This window comes from Miniopterus schreibersii (genome assembly GCF_964146895.1).
Source record: "Miniopterus schreibersii genome assembly, chromosome: 8".
Taxonomy (NCBI): domain Eukaryota; kingdom Metazoa; phylum Chordata; class Mammalia; order Chiroptera; family Miniopteridae; genus Miniopterus; species Miniopterus schreibersii.
The window spans coordinates 27,227,606-27,247,604 of NC_138109.1; the positions used below are offsets into that span (position 1 = coordinate 27,227,606).

Genomic DNA, 19,999 nt, shown 5'->3' on the forward strand with positions numbered 1-19,999 from the left:
TAAAATCAATAAGCATGTCCCTGGGTAAGGATTAACAAAAAGAGAGCGAGAGAGAAGGAACACCACCACATTTGAGAGATGAGCTCAGGACACTCTCCCCGTTCAGCCAGGCTGTCTAGCTATTTGGAAGGCTGCTTTTCATTCCTGCCAGATGGACACCATGTCAAAAGTAACCACCTTGTCCTTTTTGTCTTGCCAGTCGATCATTGAAACCACACACCCCAGCATTGTGGACTGCGTGCTGAATGTGCTGCGTACAATGCACCTGGAAGTCCAGTATGAAGGTAGGGGAGGGGGCAGGTCTGCTCCACATCGCAGTGAGCGCTCGGCACATCCACTCTTAAAAGTTCTCTCCTATTCACAAAGAGCATTGTGCAGTGCCCTGGGTAGCCTTGGCAGGTGGAAGATGCTGATTCCATATTGATGGGCAAGTTATTCAGAAAATGATGGTCAACATCCTGTACTTCAAACCAACCACATGATGCTTTAATAGTTGTTTAGAATCTGCCTGGGTCTGGAGCTAGCTCTGGTTCCCAGTCTTAGGTGGTCCTTCCCCTCTAAACAGAAATCACCCTGAGGACTGTCCTTCTTCTAAGAAACTAAATCTGATAATGGTAGTATTAGTAAGTTTTCATTTCTTGAGTACCCCTATGTGCCAGCCACTTAATTTTTTTAAATATATCTTTATTGATTTCAGAGAGAGGAAGGGAGAGGGAGAGAGAGAGATAGAAACATCAATGAGCCCGGCTGGGCGTGGCTCAGTGGTTAAGCATTGACCTGGGATCCGGGCAATCGGGGTTCGACTCCCGGTCAGGGCACATGCCCGCTCAGGGCACATGCCCGGTTGCGGGCTTGATCAATGACTCTCTCCTCATTGATGTTTCTATCTCTCTCTCCCTCACCTTTCCTCTCTCTGAAATCAATAAAGATACATTTTTAAAAAAAAGAAAAAAGAAACATCAATGATGAGACAGTCATTGATCTGCTGTCTCCTGCACTCCCCTCCACCAAGCATCGAGCCTGCGACTCTGGACACGTGCCCTTACAGGAATCAAACCAAGGTCTCCTGGATTATAGGTCGATGCTCAACCACTGAGCCATGCCAGCCGGGCACCCTAGCCGATTTGGCTTAGTGGTTAGAGTGTTGGCCCATGGACTGAAGGGTCTCAGGTTCAATTTTGGTCTAGGGAACATACTTGGTTGCAGGCTCAATTCCTGCCCGGGTCTGGCTCATGCAGGAGACAACCAAGTGATGTGTCTCTCTCACATCAGGGTTTCTCTCCCCCCCATCTCCACCCCCTCCCAGTCTCTCTAAAAAGAAAAAAATGTCCTCAGGTGAGGATTTTTTAAAAAGTCTTCATGTAACGTGGAATATAGAGAATGTACGTGCAGTAGATTGTCCACTAGGGGGAACTGTTTCACATGGTCGATGGAGTGGAGGTTGAGGGAGAGAATGGAGTATTCAGCTTCTACTCACACTCCTCCAAAGGCAGGTAAGGGAAGCTGACAGGTCTGAAATGTGGCCCTAACTGGTGTGTGGAGAGGATCAGACATGAATTTTTCTTGAGAATGTCAAATTGCAAGACCAAGATGAAGCTTTGCCCTTACCTCCAGGATGATGGTAACAGTCAGGACAGAAAAGCCTGTGGCTAAGAAGAGTGGGTGTTATAGCTGACTGGGCTAACCTCAGAAGGTCAGGGTTGGTTTGTATTTTTTTTGTTTTGTTTTGTTGTTAATCCTTACTGGAGAATATTTTTTCCATTGATTTTAAAGAGAGTGGAAGGGAGGGAGGGAGGGAGAGAGAGAAACATTGATGTGAGAGAGACACATTAATTGGTTGCCTCCCGCATGCGCCCCAACCCGGGCCCGGGATTGAACCCTCAACCTATGTACGTGCCCTTGACCAGGAATCAAATCTGCAACCCTTTGGTGTATGGGATGCTCCAACCACTGAGCAACACCAGCCAGGGCATGGTTGGTTTGTTTTTTGAGAACAAATATTGATTGAACATCTGTGATGTGCCAAGTACTATGCCAAGTACTGGAGTTTTGTGCTTGTTTATACTGAGGAGAAAAGTGAATGGTTTGGAAAGAGGAGAGTGCACTCTCCCTCCCATGCTTTGCATGTGGTGGATGTGGAGGTGACATCCTTCCCTGAGAAGGCTACAGAGAAAGTGGAATGTTTCTATCTCTCTCTCTCTCTCCCTCTCCCTTCCTCTCTCTGAAATCAATAAAGATATATATATTTTTTTAAATCTGCTGAATATTTTCTAAGGATGTGATATTTCCCTAAAATTATATGAGAATTCTACCACTGAGCCACCAATGCAACAGCCCCCCCAGAATTATATGAGCACTTCAACTGCAACACTTTATTGATTTGAGAAAGAGAGACAGAGAGACAGAGACAGGCATCCCGTAACCTTGGTTTATCGGGACAACACTGGAATCAGCTGAGCTACCAGGCTGGGGCCTCAACTACAACACTTTATTTAGCATTCATAAGTTTACGTTTCATTATACACTCATCCAGAGTTCTGGGGGTTTTTTTAATAGAAAGCCCTTGGGGAAAAATTTGTTGCTAATTTCCCAGTTTGCCTGGCCCTCAAAACCTCTGTGTTTGCGCATGCCTAGTAGAGCAATGCTTGACTCTGGTGTCAGGAGCAGTTCAAAAGGTGCCAGCAAGTAGGCTGGTGGGATTCGGTGTGAGACTTGCCCAGAAGAGCAGATACCAGTGGAAGACACACATAGCAATTCATATACCACCAGAGTGCATAACATTAATTACTTTGTTGCCTGGCTTTTTAAAACAAAATAGTGCACAAAATATAATTTTAATGTTTCAATATTGGGCGTTGAAAAGGATGTGGTGAAAGAGGTGGTGAAATATACAGAAATAAGAAACAGAATGTAATTGGTCAGGAAAATGCCTCCTTGCAACAGCGGAACTTTCCAAACACACTCTTACCCTGCTGGGAAAGGAAGCAAACCTGAGTATGGACACACACTGAGGCGCACTTCTCACCTGTGGCCAGGAGGTGGCAGTCTTGTCTGGAAGTGAAGATAAAGAACTGGACACGGTTTTCCAAGGCTCTAGGAGCAAAGAATTGTAAAACAAACCTCATCCCTGCTGAGTGACTTGGAAATTGTTGCATGGCACAGCCACAATTCCCAAGTGCAATCCCATTTCTAAGACTCGTTCTGCCAAAAGAATACCAAGCCTGCTGCTGCAGCTCTGTCTCTTCTTTTACCGTGATTCCCTGGACAAGTCATTTGTTCTGGGTTTCTTCATCTATCAGACAGGTGATCACCTCACCGAACTTTTTTCCAGTGCTGACAGGCTGTGGGTTCTATAGTTCCTCTTTGGATTGAAGGAATCTTTCCTCTTGCACTAAAGTTTGCCCTGAGTGTCAGTGTCCCACTCCTTGCATCAGTGCTGTTTTCTGCTGTTTCCATCAGCACTGGCATTGTAGCTGATACCTGCTCAATTTATATTTGTCAGGTGAATGAGCATGGGCCCTGCCGAGCTGCTTCTCAGCCTCACTGCTCAAATTCTCAACTGCTCAAATTCTCCTGATCCACCCTCTTCCCTGAATACTCTTCTCTTCCTCCCCAGACCCAACTCTCCTGGCTTCCTCCCATCTCTCTGGAAACTACTTCTCAGATCCTTGTACATTCCTGCTGCTCCACCACTCCCCTTCTTTTCCTCTCAGGGTTCAACCCCATGTCCTCTTCTCTTTCTTTTCTTTCTTTGGTCCCTAATGCACTCCCATGGTTTTAACTACCATCTATTATAATAGAAATAATAATGGATAACATTTATAGAGTATTTACTGTATGCTAAGTATTGCTCTAGGTCTTTACTCACTTAACCCTCAAAACAAGCTGATGAGATTGGCACTATCATTATTCCCATTTTATGGATGACGGGCAGAGTGGTTGAGTGACCTTTCTGCAGCTCAGACCTCTCCTGAGCTCCAGACCCTTACTTCCATTTGCCTTCTGAACATCTCCCCTTGGATGTCACTAACCACGTTCAGAATTGGACTCCTGATATTCCAGCTCCAAACCTTTCATTTTCCAAGGTCCCAACCTCAGTGAAAAACACCCAGTGGCCCAGAAATGTGGGCAATCATCAGTTCTTCCTGCTTCCCATCTTCAGCCAACTTCCAACAAGGTAGTCAACTCTACCTCCTTAATAGCATTCAAGCCCGGCCGGGCATTGCTCAGCAGTTGAGCATCGACCTAGGATCCAGGAGATGGGGGTTCGATTCCCGGTCAGGGCACATGCCCAGGTTGCAGGCTAGGCAGCTGATCAGTGACTCTCTCATCATTGATGTTTCTAGCTCTCTCTCCCTCTCCTTTCCTCTCTCTGAAATCAATAAAGATATATTTTTTTAAAAAAAATAGCATTCAAAGATGTCCCCTCTTCTCCATTCTGTCTCCTTCTCTAATTCAGGTCTTTGTATTTCTCACCTCTAAACCAAACTCCGTCTCTCCAGTATGGTGCCCACACACAGCCTATTTTCCTGGTTCTCCACCAGAGCTTAGCGGTGAAGGATATGAACTGCAGAATCTGACAGTCATTCTACTACTTATCAACTGGCCAAGCTACTCAACTTTTTTGAATCTTAGTTTTCTCTGAAATTAAAGATGAGAAAACACCTATGCTACAGGGTTGTTGGCACATGCAAAACCCTCAGAAGCGGGGGCTGGCCTACCACAGGCTTAGCTCTCACAACACCCGGTGTCCCAGCCAGACCTCTCTGCTTGCCTGGTCACAAGGGTGTCATGAACTTTCCAACATGGCACTTGCCACATTCTTCATCTGCATCCCTCCCTCCTCCCTATGACTTTGTCAGCTCATATGTTATCTTCTCCAAGGAAGCCTTCTGATTCTCTGTCCCCCACCCCCTCAACACACCCTCACGTCAGCCTGGCTTCCTTTGTGCCCCATGGCTCTTTTAACATGACATCATAAATGCCAGTTTCCTTACTGATATCCATTAGATGTGTCATCCCTGAGGGCAGGGATTATATCTTAGTCATCCTCATTGCCCTAGCACAGGGGTCTGACATGGAGAAGATGCTCAATAAGTATTTGTTAGATAAATGAATGCATCAATGAATAAATCAGTGACTGCTTCAGTGCAGGACAGAGGTGTCATCAGCACTGCAGGCTTCAGGCAGAGCTGCCAAAGATGGTAGTCTCTGGTTGTCCCGGGCTTTCCGAATGAGTCTGCTATGCTTAGTAACTAGCAGTGTAAAGAGTTGTAACTGGCTGTGTGGTTCTTGTGGAGACCTTTGGGCAGGGACAAGCACTTTCACTTTGGATGTAAAAAGTGACAGCTGTGAATTTTATTTTTTTATTTTAAATATATCTTTATTGATTTCAGAGAGAGGCAGGGAGGGGGGGATAGAAACATCAGCCTGGCCAGGCGTGGCTCAGCGGTTGAGCATCGACCTAGGATCCAGGAGATCGGGGTTCGATTCCCGGTCAGGGCACATGCCCAGGTTGCAGGCTAGGCAGCTGATCAGTGACTCTCTCATCACTGATGTTTCTATCTTTCTCTCTCTCCCCCTCCTTTCCTCTCTCTGAAATCAATAAATATATGTTTAAAAAAAAAAAAAAAAAAGAAAGAAACATCAATGATGAGAGAGTCATCATTGATCAGCTAGCTCTGCCTCCTGCAAGCCCCCAACTGGGGATCGAGCCTACAACCTGGGCATGTGCCCTGACTGGGAATTGAACCTCTATCTCCTAGATCATAGGTCGATGCTCAACTGTTGAGCCACGCCCAGCCAGGCGACAGATGTGAATTTTAAAACAATCAAAAACGATTCAGTGCACAAATCTTCACTTTTCTGAGAAGCTCCAAGTGTTGCAGATACATAATCAATAAAGGATCAAGCATTCAGTGTAAACTGAATAGGCAGAACCAGACATTTGTCGCCTGGAGTACTTGGTCCTACGTAGGCAGAGAATGCCATTTGTAGTCAGGGAAATGTCATAAAATATCTTCATTTCTTCATTTCTACCCTGAATGTTCACTGAGTCACTTCTTGCTTCAGGAAGAGCTCTGTGAGGCACAGGTGGGCATTTTTCCCACCGTGTCCTCGCACTAAGGTGCTACCAGCTTGTGCCTGAAGAGCCCAACTATTACTGAGAGACGTGCTGCAGCTGACAAGGCCCAGTGTGTTGAGCATTAGGAGGAGCCAACCACTCAGATCCAAAAACCAAGCTGCACTAATTCAAGAGCAAGGAAGAAAAGGTTTCATAACCGAACAGTAAGAGAACAAGTGAGAAAGACTTGGGGGTTTCAGGCTCCAGCCAGTGCAGGAAGTGGGTGCCAAGCACCCAAAGGCACCCCAGGCTGCATTTCTGTGCAGGTAGGAGAGTGTTTGGGGGTAGCCAGGAAGGCTTGGTGTGCTGGTCCCTTTCCCTCCATAATGTTGCTGGCTCTGTGATTCCAAATTAGAACCAAGTTAGCCCTGGCTGGGTGGCTCAGTTGGTTGGAACGTAGTCCAGTACACCAAAAAGTTGTGGGTCGGATTCCCGGTCAAGGCATATACCTAGGTTCTGGTTATGAGAGGCAACCAATCGATGTTTTCTCTCTCTCCCTTCCTCTCCCTCCAAAAAACCCATAAAAGCATATCCTTGGGTGATGATTAAAACAAAACAAAAAACAATTAGAACCAAATTAGAGCAACTGGTAGGTTTTCTCCCATTGTAGAGAATTATCCCAAATATGTTCTTACTGGGTAAATACAATAGTTCTGTGTCTACATTGCATTCTGGTATGCAAATGAGCTAGTTAGGGAGACAAGAACTGTTCCTAAGCCCAGTCTCCCCAGGAGTAAATGGAGAGATAGGCTCCACTTGGCTCCTGTGCTGGGGACAGCACCTTTCTAAGTCCTGTCACCATGCAGCAAGCGCGTGTGTTTAGAGTAACACTTCCTGAGGGTATGCCACGGTGTACTGTCCCATTACCATCTCAGCCTGCCCCATTCTAGCTCTGCCTCTCTATGGTTCCTCTCTCTTTACAAAAATATGCACTGCTCCCCACCTTCCCTGACACTCCCACAGCCTACTGACCCCTTTTATAGCCCTCCTTACCATACTGTGCACCTGGCACAACAGGCATTCTAGAGGCTGAGTGACTGTTGGAAGGAATGAATAACTGGAAAATAGCTACAGAAAATCCCTTCAATAAATTCTAACTGCCTCCTCCCTCTCACCAAATCTCTCTTTTGCCTCCACCACTTCCTAGCTGGGGTGCCTTAGGCAAAGTGCTTTACCTCTCTGAGCTTCATTCCCTCTGGGGATAGCAGTCAGAGTGTTACTGCAAAGCGAATCTCATTGCCCTGAGCACAGAGCCAAGGCAAAGAGGGGCTCAGAATGGTCCATCAGAGACTAAAGTTTCTCTAACGCTGTCAACTCCCTCCACCCCTTTCTCATTCTGTGCCGCGCATCCCCTCCCACTTGCGGTCTCCCCTCCCCACCCCTTGTCTTTCCCCATCCTCGTCTCCCTGTGAAAGCCCATCCCTTCCCTCCTCCACGAATCCTTCCGGATTCCTCCAAGCGCCCTTGGTGGGTGGGCTCGCCACCCAGCCCTTCCTCCCCCTGCTGTGGCTGGCTGGGGCAGGGAGGCTGCCTCCCTCCTCCTCGGCTGCAGCCCAGGGCTCTAGAAGGCGGGACTGAGGTGTCCCCTGCCCAGCTCTCCCCACACTTTGTACAGTGCTGGCCAGTGAAAGGTCAGGAAAGGTCAATGAGGAGGGTGGGGGCGAAGCAAAGCAACTTGGCCAAGGGGCTCTTCGCTCGCTCGGCGCCAGCGGAGGGCGTCGGAGCGCCGGCTTCCCGCCGCCTCTGCCCTTCGCAGCCATCGAGCTGATGAAGGACCTGGTCAGCTACGACAGCGTGAGCGCGGCGCTGCTCCGGGGCCTCGTGGACCTGCTGGTGCCGTCCGTCGAGGAGACCGACAAACCGCAGCCCAAGATCCTCAAAGGCAGGGATCCGCGGGGCCCGGGGGGACGGCGGCGCGCGGGGGGCGGGCCCTGCCTCACCGCCGCGCCTCCCGCAGACCCCGCGGTGCGCCCCTTCGCCGCGCCCCTGCCGGTGTTTCTGCAGCAGGCCGCGGCCGCCAAGGCCATCGGGTAAGGGGGGGAGATGCGGGGGGGGGGTGCAGCAGGCGGGGGGGGGGTAGTGGGGGGGCGGGTGCAGCAGGCGGGGCGGGGGGAGGCGGGTGCAGCGGGGGGGGGGATGCAGCAGGCGGGGCGGGGGGAGGCGGGTGCAGCGGGGGGGGGGATGCAGCAGGCGGGGCGGGGGGAGGCGGGTGCAGCGGGGGGGGGGGGATGCAGCAGGCGGGGCGGGGGGAGGCGGGTGCAGCGGGGAGGGGATGCAGCAGGCAGGGGGGGAGGCGGGTGCAGCGGAGGGGAGGGGATGCAGCGGGCAGGGGGTGGGGGGTGCAGCAGGGGGGGGATGCAGCAGGCAGGGGGTGGGGAGTGCAGCGGGGGGGGGATGCAGCAGGCGGGGCGGGGGGGGGCGGAAGCACCCCTGGCCGGCGCCAGGGAGCCCCCAGAGGTCGCGGCCACTCGGGTCCCGGCCCAGGGTGCTGGCGCGCAACAACACGAGCCTGGCCGAGGAGATGCTGAGCCTCCGCGTGGTGCACAACCTGATGACCGCCATGGGCAACACGGACCACAGCAACAGCCAGCGGCAGGCCAGCCTCACGCTGGAGGTGCGCGGGGGGCGCCGGGCGGCGGGCGGGCGGCGGGCGCGGGCACCGCAGTCACACCGCCCGCCTGTCGCAGTACTTCGTGCGGCTGTTCCCGGTGGTGGAGAAGCACGTGCATAAGTCCATGGGGGAGAAACTCTACGAGCTCTTCCTCGTGAGTGTTCCCGACTCGCCCGCCGCCACAGAGGCAGCTGGCCCAAACAGAACGGAGGCGCCTCCACACCGCCCCTCCCCAGTACCCCTCTCGCAAGCACTGGGCCGGGCCGGCGGCAGGGGAGGGCCGCCCTGGCTTGGCCTCCGCCTGGCACCTTTCCGTCCCTTTTCCTGCTCCTGCCTGCAACATCCCTCTGCTCGAGCCCATCTCCAAACCCACACTGCCCTGGCACCTCAGCCAGGTTCCCCTTGCTCCTGTCCTCAGAGCAACGCAGAGGACTTGTACATGAAAATGGATAACGTTCAGGTGGACATCTTGGCAACCAACAAAGTCAACGTTACCCGAGGTGAGTGGGGAGTGAGGAGGGGACCTGGAGCATTGGTACAGCCGGGACCCAGACTCAGGCTCATCTCCTTGTTTCCAGCATTATCCTGCAGCGGCGTCTTCTACAGCAACAGGACCCTTTACTCAGGCGCTTGTGATCAGGAGCAGCTGGCTGATAGCACTCACTTCCAGGAGGATATGGAAGGAAAGGAGTGACAGAGCCTCTGAGGCAAGCCAGGAAGACCAAGGCAGAAAGTCCAGCTGGAGGAGGCTGGCGTCCATCTCAGGGCCACTCCACCTGGGCCTAGGGGGGAGGCTGTGGGTTAGGTACACCAGGGGTGAGAGGGAGAGCTGCCGGCTGGGGAAAGTTCAATAAAGTCTTGCTATTTATGTGTTCTCTGTGTGAGGAGCGGGGAGGGAGATAAATGAGAGCAGGGCCTTAGGTTATCTAGTCTCCCATTGCCTCTGAACTGTCTCCTACTTCTCTCATTTGCCTTCACTGGCCCCAGACACACTTGCTGTGTGTTTCTTAAAATTAACAAACAAGCTCATGCCTTAGGACTTTTGTACTGACTTTTCTGCTGAATGGTGAGAGAGGTTCTGTTCTTAGAACCTGTCACCCCAGATATCTAGCTGCATGGCTAACTCCCTCATCTCCTTTCAGCTCTACACAGAATCACCTTGTCATGGAGGGCTACTCTTGGTTTGATTGATTGATTGATTGATTGATTGGAGAGAGAGAAACATTGATTTGTTGTTCTACTTACTTATGCATTCATTAGTTAATTCTTGTATGTACCCTGAGTGGGATCAAACCAGAAACCATGGCATATTAGGGGAATGCTCTAACCAAATGAGCTACTGGGCCAGGGCTGAGAGCTACACACACGCTATACCACTCCCTACACCATGGCCCCAGCCTCCTTGCAGTGCCATTTTTCTCCATAATATATATATATTTTTTTATTGTCTGTGTCCACCTGAATGCACTACGGGAAGGATGGATAGATAGACATAGATACATAGATAAGATATAGAGATATAATATGTACATTTTTTTATTTACTGATATATCCCAAACTGAGATCAATGTGCCTGGCCTGCATGAATGCTGGAAGTATTGTGAAGGAATTGTCCCTCAAGTCAGAAAAAAGTCAGTCAGATGACAGTAATTCTCCAGGCTGCCACAAGAGGGCATCACCGGCCCTGATATTGTCAGTCTAAGGCGGCTAAGCTTCTGCTCAACTGATTTTGAGCTTCAGCTTTCCTCTATTTGGGCTCAGGGGGTAGAAAAAAGTTAGCAAAATATAGTTATATTTCCATAAAGCTAAATGGATTTCCTATTTTAAAGAAGTGTCTTGTCCTTTGGTGTCAAGTCATCCTTTAGTTTTTAGTCTCGAAATGGCCTTTCTTTTGTAGAACAATAGTAAAAAAAAATTAAAAATAGTATCCCAGAAATACTTCGGAAATTTTAATTGGAAAATCCAAAATCTGTAAACAACTAGTCTAAGGTAATCATCATTTAATAAAAACCTAAAAAACCTTTAAAAAAAGAAAGAAACCTTAAGAATAATACAAAAATCTAAACTATAACTCTGTGTATACTGAGCAGGTATGATTAAATTAGAAGTCCCGTGTTCCCGGGTCCTTCCGAAGGAGGGCGCTTGTCCCTCCTTAGCTCCATCGGGGTCACTCCAACAAGAGCACGCAATTCCCAGAACAAGCTGCATATTCCAAAGTACATCTCTCTCTTCTTTTCTTCCTTCCTCCCTCTTTCTTTCTTTCAAGCCACACCAAAGATATTTTTCCCATTGCTTTTCAGAGAGAGAAACACCAATGTGAGAGAAAACACACAGGCCCCGCCACAGTTGGGACTGGGGAGTGTCAAATCTCTAAGCCATACTAGCTCGTTCAAAAGTGACAGTAGGTGAGAATTCTATGGGTAAGCAACTTGAAAGCTCTTGAAAAATCAGTAAGAAGACCTACACACCCACCCATTACAGACACACTCTACTTAGTTTCCAACATCGATGAGGTTTTACTGTACTTGAAGGTCCTCACAAACCTCTTTAACACCCAAAACTTAAATAGGAACGTCCCAGGTCTTATTTTTATACACTTTCGTATGAGTCCTGCTAACGCAAGACCTCAAAAAATTGAGTATAAACTCAGAATTGTTCCTCTCCACGGAAATCTTTAGTAAAAGGCGAAAGATTTATACGATCTGAAGAGAAACCAGAGTATGTGCCTGAAAGTTTTCACACAGTCCTCAGGTAACTGTAACTCCTAGAAAAGCAATGGTAACTATTTCCACAAAAGAACTAGTAGCTTCTGCCTTTAGTTCACATAAATCTGTAAAAGTAGTCTCATGTTCAGTGTATGGGGAAAGTTGAAAGAAAAATAATCTAGCCGTTTTAAAGTAGAAAAGATCCTATGCACAATGCATTGTGGGTATATAAATAAGATGAGTCACCGACTCCCGGTTTCCGGAAATACCTTAAATAGTCCTTTAGTTCGCCCGCGCGGCCTAGGGCCACCACCAGGGGGCAGAGCATAAACCAGATTGGCAGGAATACGGAACCCTGGTCCAACCAGAAAGTCTTTTATATACATGTAATTCCAACCTAACACTTCTCTTGAATTAAAAAATAAAATATTTCTTTTGGAATTTTTTTAAAGGCTTGAAAATAATTGTCTTCATACATTCATTCAACAAAAATTTTTTGAGCGCTAGGTCAAACCCGCGCTAGGCCCCAGGAGGCAGGTTTGTGTGATGAGCACTAACAGAATGTTCCGGGACACATGGGCAGAGCATTAAAGGATCCATAGAAATAGGGCATTCTAGGCAAAGAGGCACCATAAACAGTGTGAGCACGCGTGGTGAAGGAAGGGCAAGGGGTTAAGTGGCAGAGGCCAGATTTTGATGGGCCTTCCGTGGTGCCAAGCTAAGAGCTTGGATTTGCCTTGAGAGCAGTGGAGAACCATTGAAAAGCTTCAAAGGAGAATAATATGATCAGACTGCTGTCTTAAAGCATCATCAGCATCACTTGGTGTTATGAGTTGAATTGAGCCCCCCAACCCCCCAAAAAGTGTAAGTCCTAACCCTCAGTACCTCAAGAACTTGACCTTTGTTAGATAGGACAAGGGTCCCAGGGTCTGCCTGGCTCTTACTAAATGCTGTTCTTACTAAATGTTAAAATGTTAAAATGTTGCAGATGCTGCTGTAAACAGGATGAGCTTGACAAGAACTCAACCTGATAAGTGTAGCCAACTGCAAAGAAGAAATCAACATGTAATTAACCAAGTAGTGTTATGGCTAAGCCTCCCTTGGGGAAGACGAAGCTTTGGATGTAAGTCCCTCTCCTTTACTTGCTGCAAGTAAATAAAACCACCTTACAACTAGGTCTTATTCTTGAATGGAACAGGGGCCTGAAGGAGGGATGTAGCAGAAGCAGCGTGTGAAATTAGGAAGTTTGGAGGAAAACCAGGAGTGTGGCCAGCACAGAAAGCAAGAGCAGAAAAGAAGTTTCAAGAAGAGAATGGTGAGTACTGCCAAAAGAGAGATCGAGTGAGACAGGGGCTGCAAAGTCCATTCTCTTCAACACCAGGGCAGTTGCTGGTGACTTTGGCCTTCACTGTTTCCAGAGTGAGCCTGATGGAAGCCCAACTGTCCAGAGTTGGGAGTTGGTGAGTGAGGGCGTGGAAAGCAGAAAATGCAGGCAGAGAGTGTAGGCATCTCTTTTGAGAATTTTGACCCTGAAAAATTAAAGAGACTGTAGCTGGAAGGGGTGTGAGATTAAAGGCAGCCTTTCTCCCCCCATTTTTGTTAACAGTAAAGTGTTAAACTTATGTTTCAACGCTGATGGGAAGGAGCCAGCACAGAGGGAGAGAGTGAAGCTCCAGGAGAGAGGAATTAAACAATAGCTGGGCCAAATGAAGCTGCAAAACTGTTATTTTCAGGAGCATTTACGATCTTGCTCCAAGGCCTATGTTTACGAGAAGGACACAGACTCTGACTCCGTGGTGACAAATGGAAGAAGGGGGAGGAAGGAGTCTCGGTAATAACTCCCCCACAAGGATGGTCATTTATGGAGCTGGTCCTCCTTTCTGTGGTTCCCGGCAGTTCCTCCTTCACTAACCCCTTTCGTCTTCCATCTTCCTCTACCTTTTCAGCAGCTGGTAAAGCCCCAATCTTCTCCATTCTAAGCATCTGTCCTTTAGCAGCTGAACTGTTGGAAAAATCAGACGACTGAGCCAAACCCTTGACGAAGGCCCCAGTATTACTTGACATGTCTCTTGTTGGCTGTTTCCCACTCCCGAGGCACCCATGTTTTACCTTCTTCTCTCACCGAAACCATCCCACACCTCCTCCCCAACTCGCACTCTCAGCAGATTTCGCTGAGAAAGCACAAGCCATTTATTTCCCTTATCTTCCCACCCTGCAACCTAACAGCCCCCAGCTTCTGCCCTGCTCCCATCAGAGGCCGACCCCTCCACTAGGGCTGTGGCCCAGCCCAGCCCACAAGACCAGCTGCTTCTCATTCCCCCTCCGAGGCACCATCTCTCTGCTCACAACTGACCGGCTCTTCCCTGAAGACCAAGGAGGCTCCGTTATCTCCCAACTGACAGAGGGAGAAGGAAACAGGGAGGGCAGGAAGGGAGAGAAGGGGCTCGCTAGACCGACAGCACCTTCCAGCCATGTTCTTATGGGAAACGGTGATCAACCACAACACGGAAAAAAGCTGCACTTTGTTTTTAATAGAGATTTCTGTCAGAATTTTCTTCCGAAACAAAAACCAAACTTTCCTGCAGCCACAAGAGAACAAATGGAACTTTTCATTCTAAACAGTTTCCACTGAGCTTCACCTTAAGAAAGAAACTTAGTAATCTTTACTGTGGATGCATTTACATCAGCTGATACAATTTTGAATTGTTATATTAGACTTTTAAAAGTGACTTCTGTAATTTTCTAAACAATGCTTCACAAATCTTGAAATTGATTCAAACATCAGAGACTTCAATATGTATGTGTGTGTGTGTATGTGTGTATTTTTAATTAGGTGAAATGACTCCTATAGTAAAACAAGGTTCTTAGTTTACTCTTTGTCTCTGCTTCGTCACTTTCATTATGGCTTTTAAAATTCATCAGGAACTATTTCTAACTCCACAGAAAAGTATAAAGGACAAAAACACACCTGACACTCAGATTTAATTGATATAAACATTTACTTGAATATGCTTTAGATCTACTTGAAAAGTAAATAAAGGCTTACATGGTCCTCTTTTCTCTATTTTAGAGCCTGTGGAGGCCTGCAGGAAACAGGACTTCTAAAACCACAATCATGTCTGGAAGGCTGTGGTCCAAGGCCATTTTTGCTGGCTATAGGCAAGATCTCTGGAAACAGAAGGAGCACACAACTCTTCTGAAAACTGAAGGTATGTATGCCCAAGGTAAAACAATTCTCTCTAGGCAAGAGATGCGCTTATGTGTACAAAGCAAAAAACAACACAGTGACTCCTGGTGTCAAACACACCCAGAGTGATCTGAAAGGTGATTCATGCCCATGGTAACAGTGGTGGGGTTCTTGCCGAATTCTGAAGCAACCTTCCTGCTAAGGCCATTGGACAACAGAATCTGTGTGATTCTCTACCCATCCAGGATTTAAACTCATTAAAAAGTAAATCAAGCCCAGCCAGCGGGGTGCAGTGTTAGAGCATTGGCTCGCTTACTGAAGGGACATGGTTTCACTTCTGGGTCAAGGGCACATACCTGGGTTGCAGGTTCAATCCCTGGCCACAGTGCTGTTTCTCTTTTTTTTTCTCTCTCTCTCCCTTCCTCTCTCTAAAACAATAAACATATGCTCACCCGGCCAGGTGTGACTCAGTGGCTGAGCATCGCCCTAAGATCCAGGAGATCATGATTCAATTCCCAGTCAGGGCACATGCCCGGGTTGTGGGATCGATCCCCAGTCCGGGGGTGCAGGAGGCAGTTGATCAATGACTCTCTCATCATTGATGTTTCTCTCTACCTTCCTCTCTCGCTAAAATCAATCAATGCATAGAATTTTTTTTTTTTTTAAATTAAAAGACAGAAGACCTGGGAAGGATCAGAGAAGATCCCTGGTGATCTAGCATATTAGTTATTGCCCTGGGGGCAAATCCTGTCGGCCTTCTCTAGGAAGATCATGAATTGCTGGGTACCCCGGGTATGAGAGGGTGCAGGAGTTGTGCACCCTCAGTCAGTCTTAGGATTAGTTTCCTCTTGTGGAGGCTCTTTTCAGATCATCTTCAGGGATTGACTCGGTTTAATATAAACCTTCCTATTTCCGTAAGTACTTGTAAAGGCTTTTTATTTACTGTACACCTGCAGGAGCGCTAATGAGGGCTGGGGTCTGGGAATTCTCGGCCTTGGAGGCGCCATTTCCCGCGTTTAACTCGCGGGCCTTGGCGCCTGGACCCCGGGCCAGGGTCCCGGAGAGCGGCGGCGGCGACGGCGGGGGCGGGAGGGGCCTCGGGGCGAGAGCGGGGAGCGCGCCCGCGGGGGCTGAGGGGCTCGCGGGGGGCGGGGGCGGGGGCGGGGGCTGAGAGGCTCGCGGGGGGCGGGGGCTGAGAGGCTCGCGGGGGGCGGGGGCGGGGGGCTGAGAGGCTCGCGGGGGGCGGGGGCGGGGGGGGGCTGAGAGGCTCGCGGGGGGCGGGGGCGGGGGGGGGCTGAGAGGCTCGCGGGGGGCGGGGGCGGGGGGGGCTGAGAGGCTCGCGGGGGCGGGGGCGGGGGCTGAGAGGTGCCGGGAGGCGGGAGCGGGCCCCCTGTCCCCGGGGAGGGAGCAGAGGGAGGGCGGGGAGGAAAGTAGGGCCCGGGGAGTTCGGGCGCGGAGCTGGAGCGGACACGGCGAGAGGAAGCGGCCCGGGCGGCGGGTGGGGCAGAGGCGGTGGCGGAGGTTCAGCCGGACGGTGAAGGAAGGACCTGGGCGCGGGGGAGGCAGGTCCGGGCGTCGGCTCCCTCCTCGTGAACCGCCTACTGGAACGAAACCACCCGGGACATTAAACAAGGGACATAAATAGAATTGCTATAAAAAAATCCAGTTCCCATCCATCTGCTTATTTAAGGTTGCTCGGATCTCCCACTTTTTAAAACAAAATTAGGTGTAGGATTAGTGGCAAACTTATTCCACGTGAACCAACTGAAAAATATTCATCTCATTAGGAGATGCACTAACAATGATTTTTTTTATGTTAAAACACCAACTAGCTTTATTTTAAGTACTCAAGAAAGTGTGAACAGATAATGCAAACATGATACCAAAAAAAAAAACATTGTTTCCCAGCGCTGGTTCCCAACCACCAGTTCCTCCCAGCCACAGCCATGGTGACCTGTCTCTAATCCATCAGAGTCTGAAAGACTCTTTTGGACAACCGCTGCGTGCAAGTTTTACTAATCACTGGAATCGACTGGATCCTCTCACGAAGGAAAAGCCCGCCATTTCCTTTAGCTGCGGGGCGAGGCCGCTTCACGCGAGCTGTTGAGTGAACGCCTCGTGGGGTTTAACGGTGCAGATTGTGATTGGCTGACATTCAGTATTATGTTAATGAAGTGGCCGTTTTTAAAAACTTTTTACATTTCATTGCCACTTACAGTTTTTAAAATTCATTGTTAAGGGATAGCATTTTAAGGATTGTACATGCTGGAAAGACTGTGTCTTTGCCAGTGAAACTAAAAAAAGGGAAACTATGTTACCATGACCGAAAAGCGTACGGCTGCCATGGACCCGGCAGGGGCGGCGGCGGTGGAGCTAAGACTATACTTTCAGGGATCATTTCTATAGTTTGTGACTAGAGAAGTTTCTCTGAACGTGTAGAGCACCCGAAACCACGAGGAGGAGATGCAGTGTTCTCTCCTGAGCGTGAAGCCGGCGCTTGGTGTTGCTCGCGCAACTGCCATTTGCCATTGATGATCGTTCTTCTCTCTCCTCTGAGGGAGCAAGAGGGAGAGAACGCAGTCTGAGTGGTTTTCGTTTTTTTCGTTGGTTGAAAAAGAAAGGTTTTGTAATAGGTTTTCGTTCTTTGTAGTTGTCTTCTTTAAGTCTTTATAGAGCGGTGAAATGGGACGTTTGATGAAAGTGAGTTACAAAGGGGGGTTTATTTGCAATTATTATTGTCTTTGCTTTTTATGAACTCGATATTCTGAGGGTGCTCAAGAAGTACTTTTTTGTTGTTTTAGAGGGAAGGTGATTATTGACTTTCTTTCTCTTGCATATTCTCTTTTTGCGTATGTTTTTTTGGACGTGCGTGCCCAGAACTCGCGCACCGTCGGTCTCTCGGCCACGGGAGGACGCTCAGCTAACCGAGCCATATTGGGGCTAACACGTCTGCATCTTGATAATAGAATACGTAGTCTGAGTACTTATTCTTTAAGAGTTATCAAAATAAAGCGTTTAAAATGCATCTTTCTGTGCTCGATTCGGCAGCACACACACTACAATGGGAACGATACAGATTTTTAGCATGGCCCCTACGCAAGAATGACATACAAATTCGTGAAGCATTCCATATTTTAAAATAAAAATGAAGTGCATCTTCGTATTTTCTTGTACAGTGGTTTAGTCTACCCCCCACCCCAGTTCTTATTTCTTTGTTATTTAGCTAAGTTTTTATTAAATTTATTGTAACATTGGTAAATTTATTGTATGACATTATATAAATTTCAGGCATACAACTTTATAATAACAATATCTGTATGCTCTATTGTGTTGGTTTAAAAATATATATATTGATTTCAGAAACGGAGAGGGAGAGAAAGATCAATGAGTCGTCATCCATGGGCTACCTCCTGCACGCCCCCTACTGGGGATGAGCCTGTCTAACCGCAATCGCCTGGCTCATAGGTCGAGCCGTGAATCAACCGCTGAGCCATGCCCACCCCGCCTGTCCCTTCATTTTAAAGAGCTCTTTAGGTACTAAGGATATTAGTCCTTTATCTGCCATGTAAGTTGCTAATATTTTCATTTTTGTCAAGCAAAAATGTTGTTTAATGGAGTCAAATTTATCAATCTTTTATATTTTCTGGATTTTGAGTAATAGTTAAAAAGGCTTTCTTCACATACATATTAAGAAAAATTCACTTTTTTTCTACTACTCATGTAGGTTTATTTTTTACATTTAGATTCCTGGTCTGTTTGAAGTTTATTTTGGTATATTTATTCAGCTGTGGATCCAGTTTTATGTTTTCCCAAATGACTATAACTAGTGGTATGAGAAAGGAGCTAATTGCTCCTGGAAATTTTGGCAGAACTTATCTATAACCGTTACAACTTGGAGCTTTGGAGATGGAAGATTTTTAACCCTTTGCGGTCGTATGTCTACTCTCAGCCACGAAAGCTTTTTTACCGTTCCGGTCGTATGTCTGCTCTCAGCCACCACAGCAAGGAACCGTACGAATCTTAACTCCATTCATGTATCAGTTCATAATTTCTCTGAAAGCTCTTAATTCCAACCAGTACGACACCCATGTCCAAATTTAATACGACCGCAAAGGGTTAAATGATCATTTCAATTTACTTAGTAGGTTTGCTATGTCTTTATTATGCCAGTTTTGACATATTACACATTTTTTCTAGAATTTTTCCACTTTATCTAAGTTTTGAAATTTATTGATGTAAAGTTTATTTTTTTATTAAATTTTTTATTGATTTTTTTTTTAGAGAAAGAAACATCAATCCACTGTTCTACCCACTCATGCATTCACTGGCTGTCTCCTGTATGTGCCCCCACAGGGGATCAAACCAGAAACCCTGGTGCATCAGGATGATGCTCCAACCAACTGAGCTACCTGGCCAGGGCTGTTCATTAATTTTTTTAAAATATTGTTATCTATGTTGTATTTGTCCTTGTTTCCCCTTTTTCGTTCTGTACTTTGATCATTTGCATATTTTTTCTTTTTTATCACTCTCAACAGGTTTGTGTAGCTATTAAGACTTTCAAATAACTAAATATTTTTTGAACTTTTATAATTTTATTCAGCAACCGACAGTTCTCATCCTCATTAACTGTAGATTTTTGAAAGTGGTGACAGGTACACAGGTAACCAGCGTATAGACCTTGTTTGGTGAATCTTAGTCCTCCTTACATTTTCTGGACAACCACACCAGGACACAGTATGGAACATTCCTTATTCCTTTGGCCCAGGCAGCTTTGTTGAGCCTGGTGTCAATGCTCACATCTGGAGTTCCCATCTCCTTTGTGGCAAATTTCAGATCTCTTTGAGTGCCTGAGGGGCACACTTCTTGAAACCCACTCCATGGATGCACGTGTGAATGTTGACTCTCTGGTCACTACTTCATTGATGGCAGAACAGCCCTTCTCCCATTCTTTATGAGAGCCGTTTGACTGGGCCAAGTTGGAAAGGCAAGCAAGAAGTTTTTAAAAATTCTTTTTAAATCTCTTTTTCACTGGCTTCTGCCTCCCCCACCCCCACTCTTATTTCTTTGAATCCCAACGTGTGTGGGGTGTGTGGTGGATATATTCTATATTTTTAGTTGACTTGAATTTTTAAAAAAATTTTTATTATTATTTTTTTAATCCTCACCCAAGGATATTTTTTTCCATTGATTTTCAGAGAGAGTACAAGGGAAGGAGGGGAGAGAGAGAGAAACATGGATGTGAGAGAGACACATTAATTGGTTGGCTCCCATGCACGCCCGAACTGGGCCTGGGATCAAACCTGCAACCAAGGTACTGGTATGGTATGTGCCACAAACCTCCAACCCTTTGGTACTCAGGCTGATGCTCTAAC

General features: G+C 47.6%; 1 protein-coding gene and 1 pseudogene across 2 annotated transcripts in view; both read left to right on the forward strand.

The window, feature by feature from the left end:
- ARMH1 (armadillo like helical domain containing 1) overlaps nucleotides 1–9,429 on the forward strand; it is a gene marked incomplete at its 3' end in the record, with an annotated part of 28,127 nt that extends 18,698 nt beyond the window's left edge. The window contains exons 6-12 of the mRNA XM_081145249.1: nucleotides 200–284; nucleotides 7,881–8,006; nucleotides 8,082–8,154; nucleotides 8,609–8,738; nucleotides 8,812–8,889; nucleotides 9,154–9,235; nucleotides 9,314–9,429. Of these exons, the coding sequence (XP_081001375.1) occupies nucleotides 200–284; nucleotides 7,881–8,006; nucleotides 8,082–8,154; nucleotides 8,609–8,738; nucleotides 8,812–8,889; nucleotides 9,154–9,235; nucleotides 9,314–9,429 (690 nt within the window). The remainder of the gene's footprint in view (nucleotides 1–199; nucleotides 285–7,880; nucleotides 8,007–8,081; nucleotides 8,155–8,608; nucleotides 8,739–8,811; nucleotides 8,890–9,153; nucleotides 9,236–9,313) is intronic.
- A 5,126-nt stretch (nucleotides 9,430–14,555) lies between these two features.
- On the forward strand, nucleotides 14,556–14,879 carry LOC308560889 (large ribosomal subunit protein eL33 pseudogene; annotated as a pseudogene). Its single transcript has one exon. The product of its transcript is annotated as a large ribosomal subunit protein eL33 pseudogene (transcript).
- Nucleotides 14,880–19,999: the final 5,120 nt, after the last annotated feature.